Source organism: Ostrea edulis, chromosome 10 (genome assembly GCF_947568905.1).
Source record: "Ostrea edulis chromosome 10, xbOstEdul1.1, whole genome shotgun sequence".
NCBI classification, from domain to species: domain Eukaryota; kingdom Metazoa; phylum Mollusca; class Bivalvia; order Ostreida; family Ostreidae; genus Ostrea; species Ostrea edulis.
Genome location: NC_079173.1, coordinates 11,760,554 through 11,774,537, shown reverse-complemented (window position 1 = coordinate 11,774,537; position 13,984 = coordinate 11,760,554). Strand labels below are relative to the sequence as shown.

At 34.4% G+C, this 13,984-nt stretch overlaps 1 protein-coding gene across 4 annotated transcripts in view; it reads left to right on the top strand.

Moving 5' to 3' along the window:
- Positions 1-403: 403 nt before the first annotated feature.
- Positions 404-13,984, top strand: part of LOC125666371 (autophagy-related protein 9A-like) — a 38,016-nt gene continuing 24,435 nt past the window's right edge. For 2 of the 4 annotated variants that reach the window (XM_056151929.1, XM_056151927.1), the window contains exons 1-5: positions 404-501; positions 1,852-2,054; positions 5,865-5,973; positions 7,079-7,219; positions 9,250-9,385. In XM_056151929.1, the coding sequence (XP_056007904.1) occupies positions 1,937-2,054; positions 5,865-5,973; positions 7,079-7,219; positions 9,250-9,385 (504 nt within the window). In that variant the 5' untranslated portion in view covers positions 404-501; positions 1,852-1,936. Of the gene's footprint in view, positions 572-1,851; positions 2,055-5,864; positions 5,974-7,078; positions 7,220-9,249; positions 9,386-13,984 lie in introns of all 4 variants that reach the window. The other 2 variants (XM_056151930.1, XM_056151928.1) reach the window with 1 other exon arrangement.

The window sequence follows — 13,984 nt, the reverse complement described above, 5'->3', positions numbered from 1 at the left end:
ACTAGATCAATAACAAGCATTGTGACCGCCAGTTTTTCTTTTTAATTTCCTAATTCTCCTTCAATGTAGAAATCTCAAAAAATTTACATTACTCCAAATCTCAAGTAGCCTGGTGAATCACTTGCGGAGCATTATGGGAAGGCTAGGGCACCAGGCAAAATTTCAGGTGCCAACCTCTTTTTAAAAGTGAAAAAAAAATTATTGGAATCGGATTGATCTAACAATGAGTGTTTATAAAGATGGATATTTTAAAGAAATATATAGTGAAAAAACGAAATAATGACTCACTTATGGCCATATATTGTAGATGTCCTACGGACCCAAATGGTGTAATTTTGGGACGAAAACACATTTAATGGGTGCCGAAATATCTAGGTACCGAATTGACATGTATCCAAACGTTCAAGTGACTAAGAAAATTTGTTTAGATTTTCTGGATCAGTGGTTAGACGACAGATCCTAATATTGAGTAATAGAATCGTAAAGAAAAGAAGGGATTCTGTAAGTTGATGTGGGAAATATATCGTAGTTTTCTAATTTTACTCGTGCTGTATGTCCTGAAAATAACTATGTGGGTAATTTATCACCGTAGCAGACGTACACACTGACAGTGTTTTGTGTTTATCAGTTGGCGTCTGTTTGCCTGAAATTGCTAAAAATAACGCTCACCATTGATTTATCTGTTTATGTTTGTTAGGTTTGGCCTCATAGGACGTATGTTATTTTCAGATATTTAATAGAGAGAACAATAAAAATACAGATCTTTCCTATCAAATATTGTTCTCTCTATCAGTCTATAAAATATCTAAATATAGCATGTACGTACACTGAGGCCATGTATACGCACCTACAGTTTATGTTTTGATTTTGTACTCTAGTCTTGAAATTCGAAGAAAATGCTCTACTTTGTTTTCGTGTACTACTCATTGTTAATAATCATTTATATTCAGCCTAATACAAGATAGCACATTAGGCCTAGTTTACAAAATCAGTTCACATTCATTTTGTCATTGTGGTCCTGAAAATGCAGCAGAAATGAATACATATTAGGCATGTACTCTGATGAAGTTGCTGACATTTTTTTTTGTAGGTATTGTTGTCGGAGGTCAATCATTGAAAATGAAAAATGAAAAGCTATGAATATCTTACTATAAATGTATCATGGCAGATGATATATCAAGAAATGACATTACAAACTACATGTATATATATTGAACAGGAAACCCAATATGTGTATTCTGATGCAGTGCAATATTTTGATATATGTATTGGCATTGCAGTATCCCTACTTGGATTATTGCTGAAACATATATAAGCAATTGCTTTCTCAGTGGGGAAATATACACATGCATACTAACTTGCGTTGGACTGGTCTATGACTTGTCACAAAAATTCATTTTATTGATAGATAGATAGATATACCGGTATGTGTTTTACATGGTGTTATACTATATGGTACCGACCCATGCGAATCCAGAAACCAAGTCTTGGGTTAGCTTTAAGTTTACTTCTAAAAAATTTAGAATAACAGAAAGAAACCAGAAATGAATTCTGCTTGATGTAACTGTTCTAATTGTCAATTGGTGAGGGAGGTACTCTAGCTAATTGGCATTACTTGTGAAAGTGATAGCAACCATTTTTTTCTTAGTGGCATATGAATATTATAATGACTAATAAAACTTTTATTTTTTATAAAAAAGAAGAGATACCTAATAAGACTACATTACTTTTAGTGTAAAGAAATGATTAAATACTGATGTTAGTACTGAAATATATATATGGAGCAATTTGCATTGAATTCAATTTTTGGTGACAAAATTACAGATAATGTATCTTTTTCTCTTTCTGTAGGTCTATTGGAAAGTGACAAGGCAATGTGATCATATTGCTAATGGAGGCAGACTTATTGCATGACACTCAATAGTCTTTGAACCAAATGGCAGAATACCAGACTCAGTACCAGCCCCTTGGGTCATGTGAGGATGATACAGATGAGAACGATGCCCCCACTACAGAGTCTGCCAACCTGATGATCCATGTTGTTCAAGAGAGTAGTATGTACCTGATATTAATTTAGAATATGCACCAGGTGCCCATTTCACTAACCGATCATAGATCGTAAATGTATGATTACGTTTGAGATCATTTGACGCGCACGTATACGAGCGTTTCACGAAACCTATCTTAGTCGTAACGCATACGATTGCGATTTACGCTTGACTTTTTAGAACTCTTTGCTCTATAGAGGTAGATTTAAAATTAATCCTACCATGGAAAGAAATATCCATTCATTATTTCCTCATGGTTTTAAACATATCCTTATCGTCTGCAGTAACCCGTGCAAGTTGTCAACAAAAATAATGGAAATTTTGAGCCTCATCTCTAGTGTAACGTAAAGAAAATTCCTAGAATGTTAAAACAATTGATAGAATAATTTTTATTGACTTTCATGTAACTCAGTTAAAATTGGGGGGGAAATGATATAAAAATAACATAAAAGATCTACATTTTATAGAATTTTAAATGACATGTATCGGTCTACTCTTGATAGTGAGTCAAGTTTCCATCAATAGACCCCTAAGTAAATTATATTCAAAGGATTAAAAAAAAAATAGAAAATGAAATGATATTGATAAAACAGTATGATAATAAAATGAAAATAGAATTCCACACAAATATAGGAAATTTTATCCTCCATCAAACAGTTCAAACCATGAATATATTCATGTATTCGTTTAATAATTTTTTTGTAAAATACGCTGTAACACTATTCACATATTTATTCACTTATTTGTATAAATTTCATACAAATCATGGACTCAATTTGCCCCTTAAATGACTTTAAATTTATTTTTCCTATGCATTTGTATTTCATTTTTTTTCCATTTAGGCATGTAAGCATATACATATGTACTTCCGGCTTTACGTGATGATGTATAATCCAGATCATTTATTAAAAATCATTATTGTTGATATTACACTTTATAATAAGGGGTCGCGGGAGCCCCAAGGGTCCGATAATGACCCATTCCTTTTCTGTGTATACATATAGGCCTAGTTTGTATGTTTAATTTCTAACGACGTTCATAAAACTACAGATACGTTCCACTTGCAAAATTAGGATTTTAACCCCTCTCCCATTACCAAATCATGTTATTATCATATTTTCTTAAAAATTTGTAACATTTATCATTTGAATGTGCATGTATTATGCAGTTAGTCAGTTGCATAAAAGGTATTGATCCGACAGAAAAAAATAGCCGAGTACGTTGAATCCCAACGCCTCGGATTTTTAACTGTTACTAAAGAAACTTAATTTCTGAACATGTCTATGAGAATTACTTGAATTCTGCCTAATATTGAATACATGTACACTAACGGTGATGCAGGAACATGCAGCAACTTCTCTCCCCCCTCTCCTATTACTTTTCTAACAACTGTTTTCGTTACCATTACATGCAAAGTTCGATATATTAACTCCCCCCCTCACTTTTTGAAAAATGATAGTGGAAATATGAGATAAATTAAACGATGAATTTATTGTCTTTACATTAATTTCGGCAGACTGTCACAGGAGCTAAACGCGTTTTGGGCCCAAACTCTGTGATACCATAAATCTATTTACTATATTCATTGTATCACAGAGTTTGGCCCCAAAACAGGATTAGCCCCTGTGAGGCTGGCATTTCTGTAGTTGTGCGTAAAAAAGAAGGATAACTCTAATTGATTTAAGATTCTTGGTTCGGACTGTACAATATTCTTGTGCAAAAGCAGACTGCAAGTCATTGTGATTGTTTTCTTCCTACAAAGTATAAACAAACTCAGTCAGGTAAATACTATTACAAAATGATCTCAGGCAGGGCCAGCATGGCGGCCATATTGCTCATTTACGTGCATGTAGGAGCACTTACGATAGCCCTAGACCACTCGTAGAGTTACGATCAAAATTGATTGTAAATCGCAAGTCGTAACTTTTAGGAAACGGTCGTATGTGCTACATTCACATTTAAGTCTACGTTTACAATCTATGATCGTTTAGTAAAACGGCCGCCTGCTGTTCAATCGCTGTAGGAATCTCATTGTTTATTGTTTTAATCATTCAGATCGTAGGAGCATTAAGAATATTTTTTTCTCACATTATCACCAGTGTTAGATCGACTTTACCCATGCGAGATAGTCATGTGAGATTTTTCTTTTTCACATTATCACGAGTGTTAGATCGACTTTACCCACGCGAGACAGCCATGTGAGATTTTTCTTTCTCACATTAACACCAGTGTGAGATCAACTTTACCCATGTGAGACAGCCATGTGAGATTTTTCTGTCTCACACTGCTGCGACGTCATTTGAATGTGACGTCATATATTTTCTATGGTTTACGTTACACAGTGAAGATTTACGTTACACAGTGAAGTAAAAATATTTTCTGGTGCTTCCTTTAAATTTTAATGTAGTATACTTTCTGGTGGACAACCATTGGTTTTTTTAGTTTACACTTACAGTGTAAACCATTTTCAGGTATGCTCTTTCTGCCAATCTAATTAGTTTTTGCATTGAAGTTCAAATGAGGATTTTGATAATTTAAAATTTTCTCAAAGCTCCTAAATTTATGCACTAAACTGCAAGTAAAATGTGAGAAAATAATCCTTCATTATTTACCCGTGTGGGATAGAGAAATTCCACCTTTGGAACAAGATTCGTCCTAGACTGCGAATCTTGTCCCCTCGGTGGAATTTCCCTATCCCACACTTGTACTAATGAAGGATTCTATTAGTCTCGAGCTACAGAAAACAGGCAGGTTACAAACTGCTCAAAGAAATATCTTAACTTCTTCAGATATATGTATATCTGAAGAGATATGGTACTCTACTGAACAACAATACAAGGCTATGGGTTGATACAAACATTTTAGTGTGCAAACTTCCTCAGTAATTATAACTTGAAGTTTTTTCTTTTCCATACCTTGGGGCTTGAGTCAAGTCACAATAAGTGTTCAAAGTTTAACATTGAATTACGAGTATAGGATTAGGTGTATATAAAGTGTAAGTAAACATGACTAATATGATTGAATCCTGTTTAGATCAATTAAATGTGAAATATCTCTCATGTTCTTCATGTTCTTGAAATTTTTATGCCCACGAGATCGAAGATCGGGGGAATATTGTTTTTGTCCCGTCTGTCATTGTCATTCTGTTTGAAACTCTAACCTTGCTAATAACTTTTGAACAGTAAGTGCTAGAGCTTTGATATTTCACATGAGTATATCTTGTGACAAGACCTTTCCATGGAACAAAAATGTTTGACCCTTGACCTTGGAGTTTTACCTACTTTTAAAAAGTTTGACATTCGTCATGTCTTCTAAATGGTAAATTTATATTAGAGCTTTCATATTGCACATGATCATTTCTTGTGACAAGATCGTTTTATTGGTACCAAGACATTTCTCCTTGTGACATTGGCCATCTTTAGAATGGGCCATTATCGGGGGCATTTGTGTTTCACAAACACATCTTGTTTGTATTAGATCAGTTGAAATTTTATCAAAGATAATAATATGCTTACCAACTAGGTCCAAGTGTTTCTGGGTACTTTTCTGTCCTGGGGCTCCCACTTAAGAACTGCCCAGACACTTTTGCCATATTTAAATTTGTGGTTTTACTTCAAATGGAACCCAAAATGTATAAAAGTTTCAAAGTTTATAAGACCCCCATCTATCTATTAAGAACAAGAAGCTTCAGGCAAGTGATGTGACCCTAAGCTATTGACCTCCTGGTCGTTTTACTTTTGATGACAGACATCCAGCAATGTGCATCATATTTTCATGCTGCTAATTCTGTACATTGAATTCAATTTTTGATTTTAGCTCGATGGAACCACATAGAAAACCTGGACGAGTTTTTCACCCGTGTGTATCATTACCATCAGCGAGGCGGATTCGTGTGTATGATGCTCAGTGATATACTCCAACTTGTGTTAGTACTATTAAGTTCTTACAATTTACAGTAAATTACATTTTTTAGCTCACCTGAGCCGAAAGCTCAATCAAAGTGAGCTTTTCTGATCAAATTTTGTCCATTGTCTGTCATCGTCGGTGTAAAATGTTCACATTTTCATCTTCTTTTCCTGAACTACTGGGCCAATTTCAACCAAACTTGGCACAAAGCATCCTTGGATGAAGGGGATTCAACTTTGTTCAAATCAAGGACCATGTCCCCTTCAAAGGGAAGATAATCACAAAAATGCAAAAATAGGGTGGGGTCATTTAAAAATCTTCTCAAGAACCACTGGGCCAGAAGAACTGAAATTTACATGAAAGTTTCCTGATATAGTGCAGATTCAAGTCTGTACAAATCATGACCCCTGGGGATAGAATGGGGCCACAATAGGGAATCAAAGTTTTACATACAAATATATATGAAAAATCTTTAAAAATCATCTCAAGAAACACTGGGCCCAAAAAGCTGAAATTGATTTGAAATCTTCCTGACATAGTGCAGATTCAAATTTGTAAAAATCATGGCCCCCAGGGTAGGGTGGGGCCACAATAGAGGATCAAAGTTTTACATACTATTATGTATCTTTTAAAAAACTTCTCAAGAACCATTGAGCCAAAGAAGTTTACATTAGCAAGAAAGCCTGACATAGTGCAGATTCAAGTTCGTAAAAAATCCCCATGCCCCCCCCCCCCCCCCCCCCCCCCCCCCCCCCCCCCCCCCCCCCGGATAGGATGGACCGCAATAGGGGATCAAAGTTTTATATACAAATTTATAGGAAAATCTTTAAAATCTTCTCAAGAACCACTGGGCCACGAAAGTAGAAATTTGCATGAGAGCGTCCTGACATTGTGCAGATTCAAGTTTGTTAAATTCATGGTCCAGGGTGTAGGATGGGGGCCACAATAGGGACCAAAGATTTACATGCATATATATATATATAACTCCCTTTTAAAATGCAAGTATAGTTTGAAGATTCATGTGGAAGTATTTCCTGTTCTACGTGTTCTGTGTAATCCAACCCTTTCTTTGATGTAATTACAATGGTGAATAAAGTTGAGATACTCTCTGTTTTTTACTTCAGACAATTCCTGTTTGTGGTGGGCTTCTCAACTTTCCTGTTAGAGTGTGTGAATTACGATATTCTTTTTGCCAACTCTAAGAATGACACGCACAAGGTCACCATCCCTGAGGCGGTCTTACCATTTGGCCAGTGTGTTAAACAGTGAGTGTTATTTGTAGAAACAATATTGTACACCAGCAGTATCGTAACACAGTGTTTATAGATAATGGTAGTTCTATGTAACAGGTAGAATGATGTGGAACGTTTGTCTGATTGTCCTTGTCCAGTTCATTTTGTGTTCGTACATTTCAATCTCCCTTAAAACTTATCCGATCGGACAAGGCACATTTGATTATCATTATCAAAAAGATTTCAGTTTGAAGAAATGAAATCCCTGCATAAATCTATCATAAAAGTTTAAACGGTAACCGTTAATTTTTTTTTTTAATCACAAACATGTAGTGTAGTCTGATCTTTGTTTTTATGGGAACTGGTGAAGGTAAAAAGACTGGCTATGTGCTGTATGAAGTATTGGAGATAGTCAGTGTAGGTGTATCGAATCATTAAATAAATAAATAAGTCACGCATTAAAATAATGGAACAAGCAAAGTTTGGATTTACGACTAGATCTTTAGTAGAGAAAAAAACATGACAATATGGGAAAGCTAAAGATGAAAAGAGAGAGTTTTTTTTAGGAAAGCTGGATTTCCGGATTCCAGAAATAATGTATGACGAGGCAAAATACAATAGATCATGGAGTAGCTCAGCCTCTAGTCAGGTTGTCATTTGGTATCATATTTGTCGTATTCTTAAAGAATGCAAGTCCTGACAGACCATGTACCCTTTTCATGGTACATCAAAATTTTTAATTCCATATTATTCATTAATAGAGTTTTACATGTACTGCAGTCTTGATAATAAAGTTAACAAATTTTATGTAACTTTGTTTATAATTGGACAAGTAAAAATGATGCATTCAGACGAGTGAAATTTGTTACCAACTTGACTATTGGATGTTATAGTGAATGTTGAACCGTTGTAACTCAAACACAGTGTTCGAAATTGGTTTAAAACTTGGTATAGACCACGGGTCTTTCAATTGCCAAAACAAGATGGCATAGACTTCATCGAATTGGCATAGACCGCAACATTGAAAAAAAATAACACAAATTTAAAACATTGTTATTTTATTCTAATGTACTTAGAAAGCATATTTTCTTTAAATTTCCATAACAATGTCCTCCTTTCCTCATAACGTTTATCAGACGTCAACTTTAGGGATAACTCTATTGCTTTAAACCTAGAAAATCGGCATAGACAATTTGGTCTATCCCAATTACAATTGGCATAGACCGGTGTCATTTGACATAGACTTGGTCTATCGGTCTATGGTTAATTTCGAACACTGCAAACATAAAAGACTAATATGATAATGTCAGTATGCTGTTGCTAATTATATTACACTAAGTCTTGTAGTATGCTTCTTGTACATTATGGAAATAGTGGGATCATAAATGGACCGTGGTAGAAGTGTACTAAAGAAAAGTTCCTGATTGTGCTGCACTTTTGATCTCGCCACGATACGCCGCTTGTACAATTATGGTGTTTCTACCCGGATCTTAATATGACTTTACCTAATTTCTGTGGAAACGAGGGGATTATTTATATTCGATCTTTCCTGTCCTCCTCAACGAATATTTTAAAAAAAACCTTGTTTCCACAGAAATTAGACTTTACCCAGCTTCTTGTTTGCTTCGATCCCGCTGTTTGTTTTAAACATGTTCAGAATAAGCGTAGAGAGAGCGTAGAGCTTCCCGGTCATGAAGATCCTACCCAGTCATACTGTGCTTATGAAGACTATACCATGGTCCTCGCATAATTTGCCACGTTTTTGATCATGTTTTAATCGTAGTAGAAGCTGCGTTTATGTGTGATGGGGGGGGGGGGGGGCATTATACTCAGGTGATTGATATGGCCTATGGGTCTCTTTCTAAAGAGTAAATAAAAAGGTTGTGCCTAACTACAAAAATAAACTTGTAATTTTCTTTCAATTGTTACCTATGTATTACTAATTACTAAAAAAAAATTGTGTCTCTCAAAATGATATAAGTTACTGTAGCATTTCTATGGTTACTTAGTGATATATATACACAGTATTTATTGATTTTAAATGTAGTGTTTTCCATTGATAGATTTGACTTTGGGATTGTGGTCAGCCTGCTGGTTGCGTCGACCTTTTGGTTGTTCCGGTTAATCAAAGTTCTCTACAACATCTTTAAATACTGGGAGATTCGCTCATTTTACCTCACAGCTCTAAACATCTCTACAGTAAGTAAATGATTCAGAAGTGAAATGTCAGGTAATATCATAAAATTCTGTTTTTATTGTAAAAGGTGAAGATAATGAACAGTCACGGTGATCAATTTCAGAACTCCTATAAGCAATACAAAATAGATAGTTGGGCAAACACTGACCCCCTGGATACACCAGAGGTTATAAAATTTGAGAGAATTTAGCTAGATGCAGCTTGTTAACATACATTTTTATTTGTATAAACTTTGTAATTTTAAAACAAGACAGCTTGAAATGTATATGCTTTTTGTGTTGCTGCAGTAATTTAAACAATAGAATGTCTTTCTTTGTTGTTTTATTGGGTGATGAAGGTAGCAAGCATTGCAGAAAAAAATTCATAGTCAGTGTTAGCGGTGTATGCAGACTTTTTTTGCAATGATTTACTACCTTTATCACCCAAGAAAACAACAAAGAAAGACATTTTATTGTAACTGTTTATATTTGTATTTTTATGTACTTTTTGAAAATATGAATAAGTTTTCAGTACAAATTTATATCATTGACCCATTGGCTACTTTAAACTGAACAGCTAATACGCCCTTTGACCTCAATGATGTTCCATATGTGGTAACTATTACACGGAAGGTGTTATGAACAACAAAAAAATGGATAAAACTAGTTTGCAACAAACATGTATGTAATCATTGTTGAGGATGAAATCAATGTCAGTTTCAAAAAAAAATATATTTAGAGAAAGAATGTAAAAATAAAAAAAAATAAAAGAAACTTGATACCATGCCCCATGATCATGAAACACAACAAATTTTCAATCATGTGTAAAAGTAAAACTAAAATTGTGTAATTATACTGTCATAAACTATTTATCATCAAGGTTTGAATTGTTTTATAATAAACCATTTATTATAAAGTTTGGACTGTTTGGTGATATACCATTTATTGTAAAGTTTGGACTGTTTGGTGCCATTTATTATAAAGTTTGGACTTTGTTGATATACCATTTATTGCTAAGTTTGGACTGTTTGTTGATATACCATTTATTGTAAAGTTTGGACTGTTTGCTGTTATACCATTTATTGTAAAGTTTGGACTGTTTGGTGATATACCATTTATTATAAAGTTTGGACTGTTTGGTGATATACCATTTATTATAAAGTTTGGACTGTTTGGTGATATACCATTTATTACTAAGATTTGGACTTTTTGCTGTTATACCATTTATTATAAAGTTTGGACTGTTTGGTGATATACCATTTATTGTAAAGTTTGGACTGTTTGGTGATATACCATTTATTATAAAGTTTGGACTGTTTGATGATATACCATTTATTGCTAAGTTTGGACTTTTTGCTGATATACCATTTATTATAAAGTTTGGACTGTTTGGTGATATACCATTTATTGCTAAGTTTGGACTGTTTGGTGATATACCATTTATTGCTAAGTTTGGACTGTTTGGTGATATACCATTTATTGTAAAGTTTGGACTGTTTGGTGAAATACCATTTATTGTAAAGTTTGGACTGTTTGCTGTTATACCATTTATTGTAAAGTTTGGACTGTTTGGTGATATACCATTTATTGTAAAGTTTGGACTGTTTGGTGATATACCATTTATTATAAAGTTTGGACTGTTTGGTGATATACCATTTATTGCTAAGTTTGGACTGTTTGGTGATATACCATTTATTATACTCTGTGATTGTTCTATGATACTTAGATGATTGTTCTGTTCTATGATACTCAGGTGATTGTTCTGTTCTAAGATACTCAAGTGATTGTTCTGTTCTATGATACTCAGGTGATTGTTCTGTTCTATGATACTCAGGTGATTGATCTGTTCTATGATACTCATGTGATTGTTCTGTTCTATGATACTCATGTGATTGTTCTGTTTTATGATACTCAGGTGATTGTTCTGTTCTATGATACTCAGGTGATTATTCTGTTTTATGATACTCAGGTGATTGTTCTGTTCTATGATACTCAGGTGATTGTTCTGTTCTATGATACTCAGGTGATTATTCTGTTCTATGATACTCAGGTGATTGTTCTGTTCTATGATACTCAGGTGATTATTCTGTTTTATGATACTCAGGTGATTGTTCTATGATACTCAGGTGATTGTTCTGTTCTATGATACTCAGGTGATTGTTCTGTTCTATGGTACTCAGGTGATTATTCTGTTCTATGATACTCAGGTGATTGTTCTGTTCTATGATACTCAGGTGATTGTTCTGTTCTGTGATACTCAGGTGATTGTTCTGTTTTATGATACTCAGGTGATTGTTCTATGATACTCAGGTGATTGTTCTGTTCTATGATACTCAGGTGATTGTTCTGTTCTATGGTACTCAGGTGATTATTCTGTTCTATGATACTCAGGTGATTGTTCTGTTCTATGATACTCAGGTGATTGTTCTGTTCTATGATACTCGGGTGATTGTTCTGTTCTATGATACTTGGGTGATTGTTCTGTTCTATGATACTCAGGTGATTGTTCTATGATACTCAGGTGATTGTTCTGTTCTATGATACTCGGGTGATTGTTCTGTTTTATGATACTCGGGTGATTGTTCTGTGATACTCAGGTGATTGTTTTGTTCTATGATACTCAGGTGATTGTTCTGTTCTATGATACTCAGGTGATTGTTCTATGATACTCAGGTGATTGTTCTATGATACTCAGGTTTCTGTTCTGTTCTATGATACTCATGTGATTGTTCTGTTCTATGATACTATAAATATAAATTTATAAAAAAAAAAGTTTAAAAAGTTGTGAAGAATACATTTTGATACACTATAGATGTATTTTTCTGTGTGGTACAGTCTGTGAAACATTCTACTTTTCCAATTTTTCTTACTTTTATAGTCCATTCACTGTGTGTTCAGAATACACTTAAGGTACTCCGTCCCTCAGGTGCAAAAAAATGAAGGCGTATTTTTTACCATTGTTGTGAAGCTTTTTAGCTCTTCTGAGCCAAAGGCTCAAAGAGCTAATGCTATGGCCATTTGTGCGGTGTGCGTAAACTTTTTAGAAAAAGGGCTATAACTCAAGAACCCCTTGGCCAATTTCTTTCAAATTTGGTACAGGGTATCATTGGCCCAAGGGCTTTCATACATACTAAATAAAGGGATGTGACCCTTTAACAAGGGGAGATAATCAGGAAAATACAAACAAAAGTAGTGGTTGCTAAAAAATCTTCTTCTCAAGAACCACAGGGCAGATTATCACCAAACTTACACATAAGGATGAGGATATGTTGTAGATTAAAAATTGTTCAAGGCATTACCCTGGGGCAAAGGGCGTGGTCTCAAGGTCACTTCAAAGTTGACCTACATTAAATTTTTTTTTAAATTCCTTAAATCTTAGATATTTTAGCCATTATAAGGACTAGGATCATCAAATTTTGACAGTTGATGCATCTTAGGACCTTGTGTCAAGTTGTCTCAAAAGTAGGTCACGGTGACCTACTTTTTGAATTTTGCAGGTATTTATTTTAAAATTAATTTTGATGCATATCTTGGACACTTTGAAGCCTATGATCATCAAAACTTGTCAGTTGGTGGATCATGGGACCTTGAAATGCGTCAACTGAAAAATAGGTCACCGTGACCTACTTTCTGAATTTTATGGCTTATCATTTATAGATATATTTTAAGTTGTTATTTCAAATACCGAGAGGTTTAGAATCATCAAATCTTGTAAGTTGATGCATCTTGAGGCCTTGAAACATATTTTAAAAAAAGTAGGTCACAGTGACCTACTTTTTGAATTTTGCAGATATTCAAATTTCACATTTTCAATTTTAGATGCATATTTTGGGCACTGTAAAACCTAGGATCATCAAACTTTGTCAGTTGATGCGTCTTCGTCTTTGGTTTGTGTCGACCAAAAAGTAGGTCACCGTGACCTACTTTTGGTATTTGACAGCTAAATTACTATATTTCAGACACTATTTGACCTACAATCATCAAACTTTGACAGTTGATGCATCTTGAGTCAACGGAGTGTGTCAACCAAAAAGTAGGTCACCTTGACCTACTTTTGGAATTTGACGGCTATATTTATATATTCAGATACTATTTGACCTACAGTCATCAAACTTTGTCAGTTGATGGGTCTTGCATGTTCGAAGGGTTTCGACCAAAAAGTAGGTCAACTTGACCTACTTTTGGAATTGGACACCTATATTTATATATTTCAGATACTATTTGACCTACAGTCATCAAACTTTGTCAGTTGATGCGTCTTGCATGTTCAAAGGGTGTTGACCAAAAAGTAGGTCACCTTGACCTACTTTTGGAATTGGACGGCTATATTTATATAATTCAGATACTATTTGACCTACAGTCATCAAACGTTGTCAGTTGTTGGGTCTTGCATGTTTGAAGGGTGTTGACGAAAAAGTAGGTCACCTTGACCTACTTTTGGAATTTGACGGCTATATTTATATATTTCAGATACTATTTGACCTACAGTCATCAAACTTTGTCAGTTGATGGGTCTTGCATGTTCGGAGTTCGATGACCAAAAAGTAGGTCACCATGACCTACGATTGGAATTTGACAGCTATATTTCAATATTCAGATACTAATTGGCTTAAAATCATCAAA